The sequence below is a fragment of the Pocillopora verrucosa genome, chromosome 14 (assembly GCF_036669915.1).
Source record: "Pocillopora verrucosa isolate sample1 chromosome 14, ASM3666991v2, whole genome shotgun sequence".
In the NCBI taxonomy this organism is placed as follows: Eukaryota; Metazoa; Cnidaria; class Anthozoa; order Scleractinia; family Pocilloporidae; genus Pocillopora; species Pocillopora verrucosa.
In genome coordinates this window covers 13,905,676-13,927,475 of record NC_089325.1, presented here as the reverse complement: position 1 = coordinate 13,927,475, position 21,800 = coordinate 13,905,676, and the positions used below count along the sequence as shown (strand labels likewise).

Sequence of the window (21,800 nt, the reverse complement as noted above, 5' to 3'; positions counted from 1 at the left end):
AAATACAAAAAGTGTTTAGCAACACGAACAAATAAAGTTCTGAATTCGGGCTAAATAAGGATACCAAATTCGAGAGCGACACTTTTGTTAAGTTCCTTTTCTATGTGAAAAAGAAGAATGATGTGAAAGCATGTAGGTTATTACCGGTTTGACTTGTGATATCGAGCATATTCTTGCTTTCTGTTGGCCTTCACATTGTAGGGTCACTTTTCCATTCGGAGCGATCTTACACACTGTTCCCAGTCCCCACTCCTTGTGATGCACCAGTCCTCCCAATCTAGGCCTGTTATCCACGCCACCAATAACTGCTAACACGGCCATTACTGGGCCCTGGTCAATAGACTGTGGTGAAGAGCCCTCTAGTTCCTAAGTGAATGGACAAGATACTTCATTATAACAAAAGATGGAAACGGTAAGTGCAGCAATGTAAGCCTTACAGCTGGAACAATTCCAACCCAGCTTTTGTATCGACGGACTGACTACTGAGAGAGAGACCGACTTATTGAAAAATTGTCTGATTAATCAACCGACTGACCGAGAGAAAGACCGACGTACTGACTGTCTGACCTACCAAACGTATTACCAACTAATTGACTGTCTGACTGAGTAAGAGAATAACTGACTGATCGAAGATCTTACCGACTGATTGACAGACAAATTGATTAACTTCTGGCTGACTGACCGTGCAACAGACCGAAGAAGCGATAGCTCACAGACTGGCTGTCTGTCTGACTGACTGACTGATCCACCGTCAATCCAACTGCCAAAAGGACCTACCTGTGTCTCTCCATCTTCTTGAACTGGCTCAGCCAACGTTACCATAGTAACAATACTCTTCAATTGAGCGCTTATGAACTCATTAACAAGTGGATTCCAGGCCTCAAGAGTATGAAGCTTCCGTAGGAGGGCGAGTAACTCCTCTGCAACAGTGCTGCTATAAGTGGCCGACACTGAGGCTGGGATTCTTGGCTTGCGTCTACTTCGACGACTTTTTTCTCCTTCAGGTCAAAAACAATTAGAAGAACTGTGTCACGTTTGCTCTAACCTAAGACCAAAGGTAAATTTTCCATGGTACGCTTTTATTCTCAGTACCTAGAGAAAAAATCACTTTCACCTATACTTTGGACATAAGTGCTTTATTTAGTCTCAAGAGATGTCTGTGCATAAAAATGACGAGACTCTCTTAGTAATGTGCCCTCCCAAAATTGAAGTATTCTCTCAAACCACAGGCATTTATGTGGAAATCATTTATAATCATAGAGTTCAAACCCTTAAGGTTAAAATAGCCTTGAAAAGATGTAGGTAGAGCAAGTCAGAATTGAAAAAAAAAAAAAAAAAAAAAGGAAAAAAAGAGAAAGAGAAAGAAAGGAAGTATGAGAAGTAGAATGATACAGTTAAGACAATTGAAAGAAATTCAAGTACGGATACTCTGAATATTCCTCCGCCCATAAATGAAACGTTTCTAATACCAGTTGGTGTTTGGACCGGTAGGCTTCCATGGCAAGTCATCAATACTTTTCCAAGTAGAGCGAAAAGTCTAGCCACCACTTCTGACATTCTGCACGATGCTTTAGTCACATCCCACGAGGGTAAAACAGCTCTTAACAAACGCAAAGCCAAGATCTACCGTAACAGGAATGAAGTAAACATCAAAAACGACACTTAACTAAATTCAGAAACCATAGCTTAAGATGGTATTAGCTTCAAAATGAGGAATTAGGTCTCTGTTCTCGAAATGATGATACATAAATCGTGCTTGTACACAAATCTTACTTTCGAATATTTCCACAATATACTTGTGGCTGTCCTGTTTTTCACACATGACAACCCTTTTTTTTTTTTAGTCTCCTACGGTTACTTAGGGCAAGTGATACACTCCTTATGCTGAACCAAAAATCTAAATCCAAGTTACAAAATAAGTTATTGATGTTGCTGTTGCTCAGTAGCTGCACCACCTTAAAAATCACCAGCGAGTCACATATGAAAATTCGCATTAACCGCATTAGAGTTGAAATAAAGTGTATCCCAGATATCTGGGGGTCGCGTTCCCTGTGCATAACCCAATTAGCCCGTGAAAATTGACTTAAAAGCGTATCAAACCGCTTTCATGAAGACATTACCTGACGGGGCAGAGGGGCGGCAGACACATTAGAAGGAGGTAAGTCTCCATCAGGCAGCGATCCCTTCACCACCCTGAGGAGAAGAGACACCCACTGGGGGGTACTGAGGGAACAGCACATGACAGGTGATACTGCAATACCCCGTATAAAACCAAGCTTGGCCCAATCTCTATGTTGCTGTGCAACCAAAATATCATCACTTTGACCTTTACGCGGGAAAAGTTTAAAAAATGAGATGTCAGTATACTTCATCAACAATTACTTAGTTAAACTCGGGAAGCCAAATACGATTCTATCAAGCTTCCCTTTGAATACTACTCAAAAAAATGTTCGAGTTGACATTTGAACAAATGAAATGGAGGAAAATGTACTAAACAATTCAATCAAAAGTAGGAAATGTTTCGCTAATTTTAGTTTAGCCGTCAGCCTCAACCTAACTAAACACAGTGTATAAGTCGCAAAAACTACCATGAAAAGCCTTACATTGCATTTAATACATCCAGTAAAAGCAAACAACTCGTCTATCTGAATCCCATTGAAGGTTCTTACCACTTGTTGATGTGCCTACGCTTGTGCCTGCATCAAGGAGATTATGCAGAAGACTGCTGACTGTTCTGACACTCTCGACCTGTAAGCTGTTGGCATGGAGACCACAGCCTATTGCTAGGGCTTGTAATAAACAAACGCAAGAGTGGCGAATTAAAGCAGTAGGATGGGTGGACTGGATTTCTGTCTTCTCTTTCTTTGAAGCATCTGAAACGACAACAACAACACAATTGGCAACACGAGTACCAAAACGTTCTGCAACTCAAATTAAAACTTCCCGACGCCGATTTTAAAGTTTGCCTATCTGTCCGTCTGTATGTCTAAAGGGGGAAGGTTTCTAAAGCAACTGTGGTGCTACGTCAGTAGGGCATAAAAAGATAATTTGGTTTAAGTTTAATTAACTGAGTTGATAACGTTAACTGGCCACAGTAAATATTTTGTAGAGCTAAAGTTTCTTTAGCCCTTCGTAATTCGCTCTAACGAAAGGCTAACGCTTGAAAAAAAAGTCAGCTTTAGAAATTCTTTACGGCGTCTGTCTACTTGTCTGTCTGTCTGGGTATAGGGGTCTAAGCCAGCCTACCCACTTGACATTCCGTCCGTCTGTCCGTCCGTCCGACGGCCTGTTTACCTGCCTACGTGCCTGTTTTCTCGCTCGCTTGCTTGCCTGTTTGCTTTTTATATCATCTTGAGGAAATAGTTCACGATGCATTCTATTTACCTTTAATTTCCTCTTCCTCTTCTTCACTGCTCTCTGGGGCAGGAGGGGGCCCTGCTAGCTTCAAGTCAAACTTTCCTTCTTTGCCCATTCGGTAGGAATTGGTACTACCGGTGTCCCATTGAATGCGCACCCAGCCATCCTCTCCCAGCTCTCCTATAACACGGCCCTCGCTTGGCGGAGGTCCATCCTAATGAAAACATGTGTAAGTTGCTTTGCTTACTCAAAAATAACAGCTCTTAAGTAACAAAAATTTGCAGAAGATACACAAACAAAAACCCAACCTGATCACCCCACTTCCAATCTGGGCCTCTCACCACCCTTGTTCCTATCTTCATTCTCTTCGCCATATCCGGTCCTGTCATTGGTAGGATGGGGGTCTTCTTTGCTGCCTTCGCCTCATCAATGATAGCAGCCAGACTAGCGTCCTCTTCTCCGGTAGCTTCACAAGGCCCTGCTAAGCGCATAATGGTTTGCGCCAGACCAACAGCACCTGAGTTCAATATCAGACTCATGTCACTCGCGTTGTGTTCTGCGGTCAGGATACCCAAGGTTGCCAGAAGAAACCGTGCTACCGGCAAAGCCCTAAAGACAGACCACCGTGAAAATCGTCTGGGTAGTGTTAGGACTTGCTTCAGCTTTCTTAAAGGTGTCATTGGCATAGATGATCGCTTCCCGCAAAGTTTTGATGGCCCAACTGTTAATTCTACGGAAAGCTGTTTCTAAAATAACGCGATCATATGGCTGGATGAGACCGACATCAGCTAGGCAGTGAGGAACGGAATTGCTGCAAGATAGTAACAACACGTGGACCGCGCATGCTATAATGAAGTCTTATTGTAGGAAAGTTTTAGTATAGGGCGAGAAGGGGAGAGAATTATCTAAACGTCACGCATAAGTTCGAGACTCGCTAAGACAAAAGTCCAAACAATGTTTAGCTAGCTCCCTTACGTACAACTATATATATCAACATAAACCCATTTTCTGTCAGACATTGATGATGATATCTTCTGTGGGAAGGAAAGTCTGACTTTTTTTGCAGGGACATTACGGGTTTCAAAAGAAATAGAACTGTGTTCTTCTAACATTACGTTTCAAACTGGCAAAAACGTCATACCTTCAGCTATAGCTTAGCTAATCTATACTTACTGCGCTTGCGTGTGAGTGGACAGGAGACCTTGCCATCCGCACAAGATTGAGTATCGAACAGAAGGGATGAAATATTCTTTGGATACAAGAGACAGCAGTGTTTCTGCTCCTTCTAATCTGCGCTGGCCCCTCTCCATCTGTGAATGTGACAACAAATCGTCATTACAGTTTTTTAACACCCTCTTCAGCAAAGGCCAAAATAATCATGATGTAAAATCCCATTACATCTATGAAGGTCCCTATGAAGCCATTACAAAGACCATTATTCTACTGTCTCTGCCCACCCTAAGTGGCCAACAAGGAAAGATCTCGTTGAAACGCAATAAGTTTAACGTCGTTAGTTATTGAAGTGCACGTAAGAGGTTACTTTCAAACACGTTTATAATCACTTCGGGGCTTTGAGCAACATTTGGCGCTATTGAAGAACATAGGCGGAAATTTAAGCCTCCTCATCTGTTCTCCGAACAATCTGAGAATGCTTATAAAGCACCTCTCTACAACACTTATAGCTGACAATGACAAACCTGTCTATGAAGACATTTGCGCAGCTTCTCCACATCTATTGGCTCATCGTGAAGAATAAACTCCTTTATGCGGTTCATCAACAAAGTCTCCGTAGACGAACCGATCATTCGCTCACGGAGCCACTTTACCTTGCGCGCACGGGTCAACGACGTATTGAGGGCGGTGTGGTCAAATCTGCGTGAAACCAATGAACACAAAGACGTCAACAACACTACTGTACCTCAGTTTGAAAAATGTAAACTGATGAATGTTATTAGCAGTTCTATGGACCACAACGAATTTATTGCATGATACGGAAGAAGCCATTCTTATCTATTCAAAAAGATCTTCCACAAAAATTATCGTCCTTAATTGTTTCGCTGGGAACTCAAACAAATACGCTACAGCGATAAAATACATGCTCTATCCTCATCTTGAGGCTCTCTCGACACAATAATGAGGCGAGAGACAACACCTTGCAAGTGTCCTCTTTGATTTATTACAAGGACAAATGAGCCGCTGTGAAACTATCTCCACATACTTTCTGTTTTGCCTTCTGTTCCAAATTCTCTTTCTCTTTCAAAGCTTTTTCTTCAAAATGATCCTCATCTGAACGGACAAAATCTCCTCCTTCGCTCACGACAGGTTCATCTTTTCTCTCCGACGTCTTTTCTTTAATCATTTGTTGCACAATCCTAGCCCACCTAGGCCGAGTGCTCCGTATCCTGAGACGAGAAAGTGGTGCACACCTCACTGGACATGGCAGGGTGTAGATCAGTGAAAATGAACTGGCATCTCTCCAGGGCTGGGGATCAGACTTCCTCATAAGAGCGAGATGATTCTTGTCTTGCCTTGAAGACAGTTGGAACAATTACGAAACTATGACTATGAAGCCACTAAACAGCAAATTAATATTAATAGTTTTAACATGCGACCCCTCCCCTCCCCCCCCCAAAACAAAACAAAACAAAACAAACAAAACAAAATCTACTGCAAGTAACGACGATAGTGATAATGGTGGTTTAAAGTTGGAAACGACGCTCACGGTTTTCACTGTACGCTCATAACGTCTCAAAAGACCCTGTGAAACAGCAAAGTGGTGAAGCTTACCCTAACAAGGGCGCACTTGGTCGATACACAATTTAAGGACTTCAGCGACAGGTCTTGGCACCGTAACAACAGGTGAGTGTGTAGATGGCTCTGTGGAGGACCAGAGGCTATGTCTTGACCTGATGATGATTGAGGTGAGGGTGGAGAGGAACTCTCACCCTCTATGATGCTTAAAGCTGCATTACCTGGCAAAACAAAGCACAAAATTGTGTGAAATTTAACAACGTAGGTTTGATGCCCAAAGGAAATGTCTTCTGGATCATTCGGCGTGCACTACGCCAGGCGCATATCCCTTTTGCGTCCTTTGCTTGGTCGTTGGCACAAGAAAACGTTTTAACAAAAAAAAGAAAAACAAAAACAACAACAAAAAAGGGTAAAAATATAAATAATCAAAAAAAAATAATAAAAAATAAAGCAACTACAACGACGATTTCCCCCTCCCATCTGCTCCACAACTGTGATAAAGCAGTAAGTGTCTAATTCTCCGTTCGTCAACCCTTCTGATACTCCATTTCCCCGTGCTATCATTTGCCCGCTAGCTCTTCGTTTTGTTCGTTCCTTCAAGTCAGGTCATTTCTTCATCTCCACGTTTCGATTACTGATTTACCTCGAGTGTTTGTATTAACTTGCTGAATGATACGGTGACCCAACTTCATGAAAACTTACCAAGCTCTTGGTGTTTTAAGAGGCAAGCCATCAACATTCTTCCCACTTTCTCTACCGGGTGATCAGCTGGGAATTCAACTGGCAATATAAAACGCTTCTGCTTACAAAATCGTTCAACGGCAGCAAGGAATTTCAGCTGTTCCATCTTCTAACTTGCTGAAGTGAGAGACTGCAGGAAAGGTTTGGCCGGATCACTATTTGATATTTGACGCGTAAAAGGTTCCTGCTTGTCTTCTGAAGACTCCTTTTCTTTCCTGGAAGAAAAAGGCGGATTAAACTTAAAATAACTCATCTTTTTAGGAGTTCTTCCTCTGCTCACAGCCTCAGAGAAAACTAATTTCAGCGGAGGTGGATTAGTTGTTGATCAATTGAGCTTGTTTCATCTTAATAAATTGGATTTCTACTTCCCATCAGACACGTTGTTATTTCACTTTTTGATTCAAGTATTCCAAATCGACAGACAAAACGTATGACTGGAACCTGCACGAAGTTTGTCAGTTCTTTTAAAAACGTATAGTTTATTTCTCAGAATTTTGAACCCCAAGTATCACGCAAGATAGAGAATGAATTAGATTGCGACAATAATCCACTGAAGACTAAGACTGTTGTCGAAATTTACCTTCCAACATTGCCACCTAGTTCAGCTGACGCCGCCATTCCACCCGAGAAGAAATCAGAGGCCAGCCATCTCTCATTTTCCTCTTCTACTGCACTAACAGGATTGCTGTGTGCCAGATGACAGGCGTAAAGACCCAGTAAGAGACCCAACGTAACGCTCACAGTCAATCAAAGGCGACGACACAGACAACGCACTGTCCAGCGCTAGCTCTTGATCAGGCTGCAACAGAGATGAGAACACAGTATCATATCCATTTTTTATCTTTGGCTAGTAGAAATAACAAAACCATGCTCGTTTGAGACGCGTTTATTAGTTCATTCTCCAACTATTTGTTGTATCTGTGGTTAAGTGCTTTTTAGGACTTGGTCCTCATTTGTTGATCGGTTTGCACAGCTTCGACCAGTTTACCTGTCCTTCTATTTGGTGTCCTGGAGACCCGGGACTTCAAGAGAGAAAATGTGTTTTTTCTGCAGAACAATAGCTCCGCATGTGTGTTTGATCGCTCTAGGCAAAACAGCCACGTGAAATCACAACTTTTGCGTGGTCTGAAAACAGGAACCCCGATAGCGAAAAAGAGCACGTTTCTACTTCGACCTCAATACAACATTCATATGGTAAACAAAAACTTGAATTATATATAAGCGGTTAATTACCTCCACAAAAATACCAACAAAGAATGCTTGCATCATTTCCCTTGCCTCGACAGAATGTTTAGTCTCCTCAAAATTTAGTTGCATCAGCAGCTGGATACAAAATTTATTATAAAGTCCTATTAATCACCATTATCAAGCGAAGTCAGACCTACATGGTTTGACTGCTTAGCCGAAATAGCAAGAATTAAGGAACTAGCTTATAGATATGGGGGAACACTACCGCTCTAGGGCTGTTGTTGTGCTTCCTTAGAATAAATAGTTCTCAATAGTTTCGAGTCGAGACTGTCAACGTAATTTTAAGCGTTATTGTACCTCCCAATCTCGTCTGGCTCATGGGCTAGTCTCAATGGCAAATGCAAAACTCTCTCTAGCCTTTTTTTCCTTCAAATTTAATCTAATGAAATAATAGTTGTTCACTCGCCATAAACACACTATAATTGAAGGCTCTCTCAAGGGACTCTTCTATAGGATTATCACCGTACAGTTCCTAACCTGCATAAGATTGCAGCAGTTCTTTCCCGCAGGGTGCCTAAAACGGTAACACACTGTCATAATAAACTCACAAAACGTAATAACAGAATGAACATAACCTGACACCACACAACACGCAGTCTTCGGTGACCAGTTTGAGAGAAAAGATCCTTTCTCTGCTTATTTACGTGAATGCACAGAAAGATAAAATCTACGAGCAAACTCAAACATACGTGCTACATGTATGTCGTCACCTACTACAAACCCGACCTGCTATTACCCATGAAACTGTGGCTTCGTAAGTCAAACAAACATACCTGATCCTTAAAATCTTGAAGATCATAAACTTTGCCATGAATAACAACCCAAAGTCCGCCATCTTTGTTATGATTGTCTAAATCTTCCGGCCTAATAAAAGTGACATCACCATCAGCTTTCCGCCGAGCTGGAGTGGGACTGCCGACTCCCTCCCGGCCATGCTAAGGTCCCTCCTCGTCCTCTTTCTGTAAGGCACCGGGAAGCGAGCCTGTTAAACCTTGTCCAACAAGTCCAACAGACCACCCGACCTGCCACCCGTGTACAGTTTCTGGACGAGTCCATGACCTTGGCATGCAAGTTTGTAGAAGAACCATCGAGCGTCAAAATTACAGGGCAGTAAAACTCACCTGTGTCATCTCTCGTTGCCAATATTTTGGGAGAGACTACGAAATGGCTTGGGCCATTGCCTGCCATGTATGAGGCTACCTGAAGGATCTCACCAGCATGGGAGCAAAGCAAGGTAGCAGACTTGTGAAGAAGTAATGCGGCACCTTGGTTGCTTAGTACTGAAGGTCTCTCCTCCTCACCTGCAAGAAAGTAGTTTGAAATTAAGTCACCGGAGTATTGTTATCAATCAAAGAATTAGAAAGAATCCCCAGACCATAGGAAGGGCATATCGTTCTAATGTATGAATCATACAAACTTTATCATAGTAAAGAGAACGAGGCCGCTATCGGGAGGGAAATCCCATCATTTATGAACATTTTCAAGTCTTCCTTGTTCCTAAAAATGTGGGAACGCCACAATCTCCCACACAGAATTGGTCTGTAATCTTTTGCACTTGACAGCTAACCTTGCCCTGTAGCTTACAGGCTTTGCTTTGAATGGGCACAGTTCTACACAAAGTAATTTCAGATCCTGAGCATTTCACTTGCCAAAACTACACCAAAACATCAGGCTACAATTACCTTTCACCAAATACCAGGGTCGTTCATCCTCATGATACAAGAAAAAGCTCCCGATAAGAAGCCTCTGTAACTTGAGTAGTAGCTCTACTGTCATGGGTCGGGGCGGAGGGGTGTAAGGCCACTGTAACTTTGGTGGCTTCAGAAACAATTGTTGAAATTCACCCAGCACCTGTGCTGATGATGTCTTCAGCAGATGCTGGGCCAGATGAAGAAGAGGAACATCAGCAATTTTATCTTTGCTTTCTGTTGTTTTCTCTTTGTCATTCTCCCCAGCGCCACCTTTAATTTCACTGTCAATAGTTGTCTCCAGAGCCGACTCAAGGCTCCCCTCTGCCATCAAACTCTTGATTAAAAGATCCAACATGAACTTCTTCCCAGCTGGTGAAGAGGTCGGCTTGTCACAAGCTGAAGATGTTTGTCCAAAACAAACAGGAAATAAGTTACTACTCGCAGTAAGCAGTGTATATTAATAAAATTGCACCGCACTAATGTTTCCAATATTTTTATTACATTTAATTCTTTTGTTTCCAGGTGTAACCGATACATTTTCTTCATTGTATGATCCATGAATGTTATGAATCTACAGAACGTTTTACCCTGGTAGAGTAGACAAGAACTTCGTAAAGAAAACCAAGAAACGGTTTTGCTACGCACATCTTCGCTGATTAAGATACATGTAATTATTCCGTCAGGAAATCCAGGGGGTAGTAAAGGAGGAGGAGTTAGGGGGGGGGGGAGGGAGAAGGGGGGGTGGATACTTATTCGTTTCATAGTAGGTATCAAATGGTACTTATATCTGATCTTTTTCCGACAGCAATCTACTCTAAAAGAAGACCATTATCAAAGGCAAAAGGTGGCTAATTTGAACCACTCACTTTCAATCAAGAGCTCTGTCAAAGCCCTCGCTCTTTCCTCTGGCGTGGGCAACAACAGAACCCATCCATTGCTCAGAGCTCCTTGAGCTGCTGCCTGTACAGTCTTGAGCACTCCTTTGTTGCTGGCCAGTGACACTACTTGTTGCTTTAATGACTGCAGCAGCTTACTCCCTACTCCCAGCCCTAAATCATCAGCATCTACATTTCCCGTGATGGCGGCGTGAAGCTGAGTTCAAAATAAAGGAGGGGAGGATCAAAAAATGAAAATTCCTTGAAAGTCGTTACGATGTCCGATGGACAGTTAATGAGTAATGCGACTGTTGCACCGTATTTCTGAATTCTAATTGTATTTCTGTTCTCCAATGATACAACAAAAACAAGGTTAAATAACTATCATCAATTATTGATTATACGATAAGCTGAATTATGCGTGCACTTTCAATGCTTCTTACCAACGATTTAATGAAAGGCAGACGCATAAATGACGTCTCCATCAACAACATCCTGCTATTTTTTCATGCAAAAATAATGGATTCCATATTGCCATGGGTCTGTTCAGTAATTGACCACTTAAGAGTCAAAATGTGGAAAGAACACTTATTCAGTGACACAATCTGCATCGCCTCGCGTGCCACTTTTTTTCGTTGTTCTTACCACATTTTGACATCACATGTGGTCAATAACTGAACAGAGACACGGTAACATGGAATATATCTGTTGAATAGATATTCATTAACATATAGAGAGGCCTTGACTGTGCTCTGTTCTGTTGTAAAGGACTATCCACTTTGTTTTCTCTTTGAGGATTTTCGTCTCTGCTCGCGTTATAATAACGTTAATTGAGGCGCCTGGCATGTTTACAAACCTTTGCTTGGTTCTTCTGTTGCTACTTGCTGGCTCGCTTGTTTCGAAATTTGTTCACTTTCAATTAACGAAAAAAGGCTAGAGAGAAGTCCCGGAAAAGGTCGGACATAGTACACTTTAGCAGATGGCGTGACAGCTTTAGCTCAGCTCTATGCTCTATGCTCTATACTCTTATAGCGCATGCTCTTTCAACCAATGACAGCGCATGTTGTATCCGAACTTTAGTATAAACGGTAATCTTCTAAATGACTAATAACCAAAACTCACCTGAAGTCTCAATAAATTCAATGTCGCAACAGCAATGCATTCTTTCTCCTGTGGGGGAGGGGGCCAGTCGAGGGCGCCTGTCAGGTCTTCACTTACACGTCTTAGCAGTGCATCCAAGTATTCGAATGTCTTCTTACATACATCAAGGCAGAAAGGAAGACGCAGCCCTACATTCCAGTGTCCAGCGGATGACCAAGCAAAACTCTGATAAGTAGAGAAAAATGCACACGGAACTCAGTACCTTATAGGAGACAAAAATATAAACTGTCCTTCCAAGGGAATTTTCTTACAATAATGATGATAATAAACACTTTATTTAAGAGTCCAACCATGTAGCCTGGGAGAAACTCATTCTAATTAGGGGACACAGACTAATAAAAAGTACAAAATTAAAACGACTAAAATAAATACACTCCTGAAATATATGGCTGATCTGTCATCCGTAGACAATTTTCTCCATAATTCGTGTCTTAAATTTCGCAGTGGGTGCCTACAGTTCGTTACAAAGTTATTCCTAGAAGTGGAATAATTAATGAGTCAACATGTTGATGGAAATCGCCTACCTGTGCAGGACCACAAGCCACCCCTGTGATCTCCTTGCCAGCTAAGGATGATATGAGAGTAGGCTCAGCTTTGTTCATGCAGGAGGTGTCACCCAATTGTCCCTGTTCATTCCATCCCCAGCTGTACACTTCACCGTCTTCCGTCACTGCCAGGCAGTGGACTGAGCCAACAGCAAAATCGATTATCTTCTTTCCACAAAATGCTTCAATGACTTTTGGATAGCGCACGTGATCCTCTGTCACATGACCAAGGCGACTTCCATCCCCTTTGCCCCTGTAAGATACATATCCAGGTGAATAATGATTACATCTGAACCATGATTATCATTTTGCACATAGACAAGCTGTGCAAATCTTTTAAACTGCAAGCACGTCTTCCACAGTAACTAACAAGTCTTACTTTTACAGTAACTGTAGTAATTCTCGAACCATTGTTGATAAAGTTATAGATCATAAAAAATGACGAAACATGTAACACAACGCTCAGAAACTTGTCGTGGAGGAAGAAAAGGGGAGGAAGCTTTGCCGGTTCTCGGTTTGCAACGTTGAAGGAAGACGACATCGTGGAAATACCTGCCGATGCCAAATTATAAGGCATAGTAATTAAAACTAAGAGGGAAATAAAAGCAATTCAGGGTAACCAAGTCTATTGCCAATCACTACTTCTGGTATCCAAATGAAGAAATCATAACATAAGACAAATTAAAGCAACAATAACAGGCCAAACAACAAAGCAAGGATCGATCATGTCACGCGCGCGTGACTTTCAGGACACTTTGACGCAAACCTCCTTCACAAAACTTCATATCTGAACCTGAGTTAAACACATGAATTTGGACAGCGTGTTTACGTGTATCTCATTCCACCCTACTAAGAGAATTCACTTGGAGGGTAATATATGTCCTGTGTGTACACATTTCAGTCACTCTGCTGCATACGACAAATTGCAGAATTTTACCTGCTGACGAAATTATTATATACAGTGTAATCTTAAATTGGTGATAACAGGAATGCAAATATGTCATAAAACTAAAATGAATGAAATGGAAACACTACAAACATATGAAGATTAAAAAAATTACCAAGCCAACAGCTGTCCATCTCGTGTGAGTGCTACTGAAAACTGTGATCCACAGAATACCCGCACCACACCAAAACTCTGCAATTTGTCAATAACTTTAGGGGCTTTGTAACCATCACTTCCTCCGTGCCCAAGTTTACCATAGTCTCCGTCTCCCCAAGACCAAACAGTGCCTGAAAGCAGAAAATACGCATTTCTATGTAATTAACTTTAGTCTGTACAGCCATTGTTGGTTAAGGTAGCATTAATAATAATTAATGTACATTACACAAAATGAGTTCACTGTAACGCTCTCAGTATCATATGAACTGACGACGTTTGCATCATTGAGTAAACTAGAGTTCCTGGCAAATTATGGCACAAATCTTCAGAGACAAAAGGATATTTCAGAAAATTCAAGAAGTTTGTTTATGATAATACAGGCTTTGAATGAACTAGTTCTAGAAAGTACCAGTGAAGAATACCAATACACCCACCGTCATCAGCTACAGCTAAGCTGTGTGCATCACCACTCCCACAGGCAACATCTATGATGTGGTATCCACGTAAACCATTTACCAACACAGGAACAAGGTGGTCTTCGCTACTTCCTAAAAGCAAAGATAAAAACAAATTTGGGATGGAAAAAAAGAATTTAAATATTGAAAATGCAAAGGTACAGTTTTTAAGTAAACACTTGTGAGTGCTAATTTGACGTTTTGGAAGTCATTCTAACATACAACGTATTCTGTGAGATCATAAGCTCCTGAATAAAACATTGTTTCTATCTTGAACAGTTGTAGTGTCAACTGGACAACTGTTTATTGCCCTCCTTACTACCCCACAGCCATTTTCTGTTTCAAACAGATACAACACTGGATTATCCTGAATGTCATTCACACCCAGACGAACACACAAAGTACTCGATTATTTCAATTTTATTATTACCGTGCCCTAGCCTTCCATAGTTGCCTCGGCCCCAAGTGTAGAGCTCTCCTTCAGATGTTACAGCGGCACTGTGACTACTTCCGCAAGCAATCTGGATGACTTGCTTGCCAGCAAGACCAGTGATCAGGGTTGGCTCGTCATAGAAACTAACACCAAAGGAACATTAACAAGGTACTGTAAATATCAAAATTATATGATTCTCCCAAATCGTAAAGCTACAGAAGAAATTATTACTCTACTTCTGTGGTGAGAAAAACCAGTAAGAAGATCTTTTTAATTATAGTTCTTAGCATTATCATTGAATTTAATCAACATGTTTCCAGTGCTTTCACAGCACATCTCAAAGGGTAATGAGACAGAGAAGGGCAGTGAACTGAACCAAGCATACTGTTGCAGGTCAAGGTTTTCTTAGACTAAGTACCTTCTTATTTACTTATATTTTCAAGCAAAAAAACAAGCTTTTGTTCAAAATTCTTAACCCTTTTACTCCCAAGATCCAATTGTTTATTCTCCTCTCTAGCTTCTACACATTTCCTTGTAATTTAGTTACAAGAATTTGGTTTTAGATCAAGGTGACAACTTCTACACTTCTTTGAGTATTCTCATTACCTGTTTGCTGGATAATGTATGGATATTATTGGGAGAAGTTACATTTTAATCACTTCTGGGAGTTAAAGGGTTAAAAGCATTTTGGAAGCATTTGCCTCTGACATCTGTACTAAAAGCAAGTGACCACCCTTGTGTTCAAAATCATCAAAAGTTATAATCATTTATCAATGGAGTTGAAAGAATAAAGATGCACAATGTATGTCATACTTATTGTCTCCATGACCTAACTTGCCACCATCCCCAGATCCCCAGGAGTAGACTTCACCCTCTCTGCTCAGAGCCATAAAATGTTTACATTCCGGATTTGTTGCAATTTTGATTACTTCACACTTGTGAGCAAGAGATTCAATAAGCACTGGACCCTATAAGAATAAATTAGAATAAATTTCCAACATTGTAAGATTAATAAAACAGAAATCATCAAAAATGATAACAGTGACTGTGTAAATAATTTTTACTGTGAATGCAGGAAACTGACACTTATAACATGTAGTAACAGTGATTAAAAGCCTATTTTTTTCAGTTTCTCTCACCTGTCCCTCTGTAGTGTACAGACAAGTGTAAACCTTGCCAGTTTTGGTAACTGCAAGAAAACACTTTTCAGCACAACAGATCTGAGCTATTCCAATTTCCACAAGGCTACCCAAGGTTGTAGGACCCAAGGTGTGACCAGCATTTCCCCATGATAGCCAGCCCCATCCTAAGACTTCTTGAACAAGGCCAATACTGGGAGTCTAAACAAATTCATTACAACACATCATCACTTACATGATTTGAGTCAACATAAATTATATGTATTTGCCTTCTTTGACATCCATTTAGACTTGGCACTAAGGAAGGGGAGATGTGTGCCACTAAGGATCTTCAGGCAAAAAAGGGCTGATTTTCTGCAGGTTTCCAAGTCATTCAACATACAGTAGAACTCTCAACTTTGTGTTTGTATCATTCAAGCATCAAATTTGTACAAAGGACAAAAAAAAGGTAATGTTATCAATTTTGAAGTCACCATTCTTGAAATTAACTAAAACACTGTCCCTAAGTTTTGGGAGACAAACAAAGTGAATTAAGTCCCTTTCACTCTCAGAAGTGATTAACATGTAACATCTCCCCATAATCTCCCTACATAATCCAGAAAGCAGGTAATAGGAATACTCAGACATATCAGGTAGAAGATGTCATCTGGATCTATTAAAACACCAAATTCTTGTAACTAATTTACAAGGAAATATGTAGCATCTAGAGGGGAGAATTAACAATCAGATCTTGGGAGTTAAAGACTTAAGCAATTTGAAAATACTATTTGGAATAAAACTGGTAAAGAGGAACATTGAGGCACTTTGTGTACCTTTTGATTTGAAGAAAGTGGCAGATACGGAGCAGCCAACCTATCCAAGTGTGATACCAATACAACAGCACAATGCTGCAGCTCAACAAACTCTGCTTCGTCTTCAGGAAGAGCCAGGTAGCGTAAGAATGACTCAGTTGGGCTCACTTTGGGTACACTGGATGACATAACCTAGTACATGTACAAGTCAAAATAAACAAGAATATATAAATAAAATTAAAAAATGATAAGTCAAGAAGAGAATTGGTTGCATAAGTACTGTAGAGTATGCAATACGATTAAATTGATAAGCTGAATTATCAACACATTTGTATTGGCTATTACATGTATTTACATGTATAAATTGGAGGACTGATGCAAAGATTATGTCACCACTGACAACATTTGCTATTTTATTATATAAAACAAACAGATTTCATGTTGCAGTGGGTCTGTACAGTAAAAGACTGATTTCAGACGACATCAAATGCAGTGCCACTTTTCTGTCCACACATACATGCCATTTATGTATGTAAATGTATCAATATCCTTGCCACATTTTGACATCAGTCATCTTTGATCAATAACGAAACAGACCCACAGCAGCACGGAATCCATTTGTTAATAAGTTGATGTGTGAAAATTTTTCAAAATGTTTTAAATATGTATAAAACAGCATCCTGACAACATGAAACATTTATGCAAGAAATTTTATCAGTTTTCAGTTAATTGTCAGTGACCTTTTTTTAACACAAGAGTACATGTAACCTCAATAAGCAGAGGTGTTCTCAGTTGTGTAAGCTGCTCACAAAAATACAAGTATGGTTGCAAGTGGGGTAAGTTTCATAAGATCCTGAAGAGAATGGAAATCTACCTCTTCTGCCAACTTATTTGGTTCCAGTGCCTTATGAGAAGCACCTGTTACTTCCTCAAACCGTCTCAATAAATGAATTAAAGGAGCTGATGTGAAACAAGAGTCGGTGTCATTATCTTGTCCACTATCCCACAGCTCCAACAGCAACAAGATGACTTCCAACATGTGCTGTAGGGTGCCTCGCTGTACACCAAGTTCTAAAAGGATCCCCAGAGCCACATGTTGATCGGATACAGGAACAGAATCAAGAGGTTTGCAGTATACTCTGTCTTCATTTCCTTTCCTAATGAGACAAACAGTATGTTGTAAGATTGCATACTGATCAAACTTTTAAGTATTTGAGCACTCAAGTCTCACCCATTGAATGGGAGGTTCATGCAAACAAATTCAGACTTTTGTTCTCACCAAAATCTATCAGTTATCATACATTTGTGGTTTCAGTTTTTAACTGTTGATTTTGAGAAAGCAAACTTTTCATCAAGTACCAATCAACCCATTAACTCCCAGATCAAATTTACCATTCTCCTTACTGACAACCATACATTTCTTATAATGTTAGCCAAGAGAATTTAGTACTGGATTGACTAATCATCCCCAATTTAACCCTTCAACTCCCATGAGTGACCAAGACAGAATTTCTCCTTACAATACCAATACAATATTAACCAGACAAGAGATATGAATAAAGAAAAATATCAATTTGGGGATAATTAGTTGATCCAATACTAAGTTCTCTGAACTAATATAATAAGAATTATATGATTGACAGTAAGGAGAACTACAAATTTGATCTGGGAGTTAAAGGGTTAACTGAACTGTTTAGCCTGATCCTCAAGTGTCTGGATAATCTGGGTTTGTCTGCACCAGCACTCAGTAATAATTACAATGGGGATTGTGAAGAAGTACTTCAGAACAAGCCATACAAGTTATCACATCCAAGACACCTCCATGTATTATCACTTAACCATAGATTAAGTCATCATTGTACCCTGACACTCACCCAGCCACGACTGATCGTAAAAACTTTGTTGCCCGTTCGACCACTTCTAACCAAACAGGAGACACGGAAGCTTCATCAAACAAAGTTGCTTCTGGAAGACACTGCAAAGCCTCTAATGCTTCATCAAGAAGCTCACGACACAAGTCTGCATCTTCACCTGATCGCCAGGCACGACGTAGAAAAGCAAATGCAAATGACAACGCTGCCCTGGCACCAATTCTAGCGAGGCCCAGTGAAGCCTGTTCTGTATCAGCACTGCCCCGTTTCTTCCTCTTTTTACCAGTTTCTTGTTTCTCCTTCTTCACACCCTTTTTAATACTGGTCTTCATTGCATTGGATGCTTGCTCTCTCGAAAGAGCGATAAAATAACGCCCTAACACAGCTAAACGCTGCTGAAGTCTCATTGCTGACAATGTTGTTCCTGCAGCTTGGCTTGCAAGCATTCTTTGATCAAAGACAAGTCCTTGTAGTACTTCTTTTAATTGTTCAGTGTTTGGTTGCTCTCCCCAGGTCCACGAGTCCATCAAGGGACCTGCTGCAGGAGGGGCTCTCTCCTCCTCTTCTTTTTGCTCCCTGTCTTCCTGGTCCAATTTCTGGCAAGGCTCACAGTTACAACCTTTGTCAGGGCCACATTGACCCTCACAGCAAGTACATTTAAGAATACAACGACCACAATAAAATTTGCCTGTTTCTCCTTTCTGAGCAGGAATGCCATCACAGTTCATCTTTACATCAGATGCCATCCTCACAATTTCTCCATCTTTAACTAGCTCATTCCATAGCTTTTTTAAACCATCAGGCAAGAAGGCAGTCTGAAAAGTTTGAAAACATTATGTTTACTTTAACTCTACACAATGAAAATTCTTGCAATTATAGACTGAAGATAGTTGTGGCCAACCTGCATTATTTTTTCAATTGTTCAACTGAAATGATACCCCTATGATTGCATCTAAATAAGGTTTCATTGTACAGTAAACTTTAGAAAGATACATGCAACCAAACAAATGACCTCTTTAGCTCATACCAGTTGTTTTCCTAAGGGGGCTCTCAAAGGAATTCCTACTTATGTATTAAGGAAATTATGCCTACAAATTATGCACTGGATGAAATCTGAAAAAAAAGCAGTTCCCTGAAGTATCATAAAGTACCATTGCATGACCTCTATTAAGAAAACAAAACATACAAGCTAAAGAGGATTACTGCCAAAGCAATATGAGTTGTCTGAAGAAGGAAATTGGCAAATGATTTCTACTAGTTTGAGAACAACAATCCACTTCAAACTGAATTTGGAGAGATCTCAGGCTGAAATTTGACCAAACATACTGATTAGACAATCTAATTTCTTTGTGTGAATTTTAAGAACTCATTTACCCAGAATTTTTGGGGATCTGTTTATTCAGAAACATTCCAATTCTCTTAGGAGAAAATTCATTCATTGATAGGGCATTTTGTTCATGCACTGGGTCACCCTACATGTATCTATGTTGTATTTGAATATTGAGATGTCTAGCTGTTCAAAAAATGGAATGACAATATAAGGGGCAAATTGTAGCCTGTCTACTCAAAGATTTAACTCTTTTAATACTCAGATCAAACTTGTAATTCTCCTTACTGTCAACCATACCATTCTTATAATGTTATTTCAGAGAATTTAGTATTGGATCAACTCATTATCCCTTAATTGATCTTTTTCTTTATTCTCATCACTAATCTGATTGATATTGTAGAGATGTTGTAAGGAGAAATTCTGTCCTGGTCACTCATGGGAGTTAAAGGGTTAACAGATGCAGGATAAACACCTTTGCTATATCAATTTTCATATGGAGTAGGTGTGATATGCCTCATAAATGAGGTAGTCAAGATATTGTTTTGTATTTAATCCTTTCCCTCCCAAGATCCAGATCTTTTTTGTTCTCTGTACCATCCCTCATGGTTGCTTATCGTTTTAGCTCTGAGAATTTCCCCTTAAATCAAGTGTAACCTCTAATTGATATTTTCCTCCTCATTGTCTTGCTGCTTTTGGATATTGTACAGATAAATTTCTTGTTGGTCCCTCCTTGGAGTAAAAGGGTTTAGAGGAATGCTTTGTGTAAGGGCTGGTTGGAAAACCACCGAGAAGGGTTAACATTCAACCAGGTTCTTCCTAATCCATATAAATAGGGTGAAAATACTGAGCAGTTCTTTCTGAACAAAATCCTCTGTAAAATATGTTTCAACCACAGAAAAAAGTACACATTTCCATCCACCTGTATGTACTCATGTTATTCCAAGTAATAAAAGCATTACTCTGCTTAACAAGTGTATTTCACAGGTGCATATCAACCCTCGAACATAGTCGTTAAACAACTTTGTAACGACCTTCAGCGAAGCGTTTAGCAAGTAAACATCACACCTGCAATACTCTCACAAGTATCGATTTTGGAGATACACTTCAAATCATGGTTTCAGTTAATTTGATTAAAGGCTATATCATGAAACCTGGCAAAGAATATAATTTGCGATATAATGATAGAAATAAGAAAGCGAATTATTGCCGGGTATGAGTACAAATAAATAACAGCTTAGCGACGGTAACAAATTGATAACAAAATAGCGTTTGCGGCTTGAAATCAGTTCAAATTTCAAAACATGCATACATGTACTGTATTAGGAGTGAATTGGTAAAGATGGAATAAATCTTGAACTTTAATTGCCCAGTATGAGTCAAAAAGAGGTACTGATGAATCTAAAACTAAGATATACACTGAAGGATTTTGAAATAAAGTTTAAAACGCAGGCGCGGCGAGAGAAAGAACTGATCGATTTACATATATTGCTTCCCACAAAAATGAAGGTGAGGCTCGTGCCAAGAAAATTTGAAGTCAGCACCGGTTCGAAGAACTATTTACCCTTCCCTTCTGATATAATCTTGCCATGAGTTAACCCACCACCTGTTTAAATCTTACCTGTATGTCAGTTTTCAACCACTTCGCACCCAGCCTTGGCTGAGGTCGCAAACAAGACACCGGGTTTGTTAGATTGGGCATCTTTCAGACCTTGTAAAATTTCACCAATAATTACTTCGGAGGATGAAGATATCGAGGTGGAGCGTGCAGCATCTCTTAGCCGAAAGAGTAGCGTCTCGTTTTTAAGGCATAATGCGGAACAATCAAGCTTTCGATATGTACAGTAAACTTTGGCCGCAATTCAGCACACGTAAAAAGCGTGTGTTGTCACCGTTAAGTCAGTAGAAAATATTGCCTGACATGTAGGAGATGGCAGCGACCGCTGAACAAGATAACTCGCCCCAGTCTACCGAGCGCGTCTTGAGTGGTACAACAACGTTCGCAACGGGCGCTTATCAACATAAAATTAGGGGGTGGCTGGCCATTTATATTAGAAACAATATTGGAAAGCATGCTTTCACTCTGGATGGACCACTCACTCTGAACACTGTGATTAAGTTCAGAGTGAGCTAGCACAATTTCTGGAATAATTAAGGAAAACGAACATAATTTTTGCTCTTTTTTTGTAAGCAGCACTGCCAGGAAAATCAGAATATTTTTAGTAATATTTAAGGGATCATTACCAGAGTTATAAATTGTTTGGTGTCTAAGATTTATCATCATGGTTCAAGAATTTTGTAATATCTTGGAAG

General features: G+C 40.2%; 1 protein-coding gene across 1 annotated transcript in view; it reads right to left on the bottom strand.

Annotated features, from left to right (window-relative positions):
• The window catches only part of LOC131787104 (E3 ubiquitin-protein ligase HERC2), a 44,234-nt gene extending 22,862 nt beyond the window's left edge, over positions 1-21,372 (bottom strand). Inside the window, 36 exon segments of the mRNA XM_066161750.1 lie at positions 145-366; positions 778-998; positions 1,470-1,623; positions 2,121-2,326; positions 2,670-2,873; positions 3,385-3,571; positions 3,666-3,987; positions 3,989-4,168; positions 4,531-4,667; positions 5,055-5,229; positions 5,538-5,779; positions 5,781-5,885; positions 6,145-6,329; positions 6,811-7,064; positions 7,430-7,581; positions 7,583-7,648; positions 8,083-8,155; positions 8,157-8,172; positions 8,575-8,611; positions 8,871-9,020; positions 9,022-9,158; positions 9,161-9,236; positions 9,238-9,398; positions 9,780-10,184; positions 10,655-10,880; positions 11,786-11,989; positions 12,349-12,622; positions 13,431-13,602; positions 13,906-14,019; positions 14,357-14,502; positions 15,173-15,327; positions 15,499-15,699; positions 16,311-16,481; positions 17,164-17,446; positions 18,164-18,975; positions 21,109-21,372. Of these exon segments, the coding sequence (XP_066017847.1) occupies positions 145-366; positions 778-998; positions 1,470-1,623; positions 2,121-2,326; positions 2,670-2,873; positions 3,385-3,571; positions 3,666-3,987; positions 3,989-4,168; positions 4,531-4,667; positions 5,055-5,229; positions 5,538-5,779; positions 5,781-5,885; positions 6,145-6,329; positions 6,811-7,064; positions 7,430-7,581; positions 7,583-7,648; positions 8,083-8,155; positions 8,157-8,172; positions 8,575-8,611; positions 8,871-9,020; positions 9,022-9,158; positions 9,161-9,236; positions 9,238-9,398; positions 9,780-10,184; positions 10,655-10,880; positions 11,786-11,989; positions 12,349-12,622; positions 13,431-13,602; positions 13,906-14,019; positions 14,357-14,502; positions 15,173-15,327; positions 15,499-15,699; positions 16,311-16,481; positions 17,164-17,446; positions 18,164-18,975; positions 21,109-21,189 (6,906 nt within the window). The 5' untranslated portion in view covers positions 21,190-21,372.
• Between the last annotated feature and the right edge of the window lie 428 nt (positions 21,373-21,800).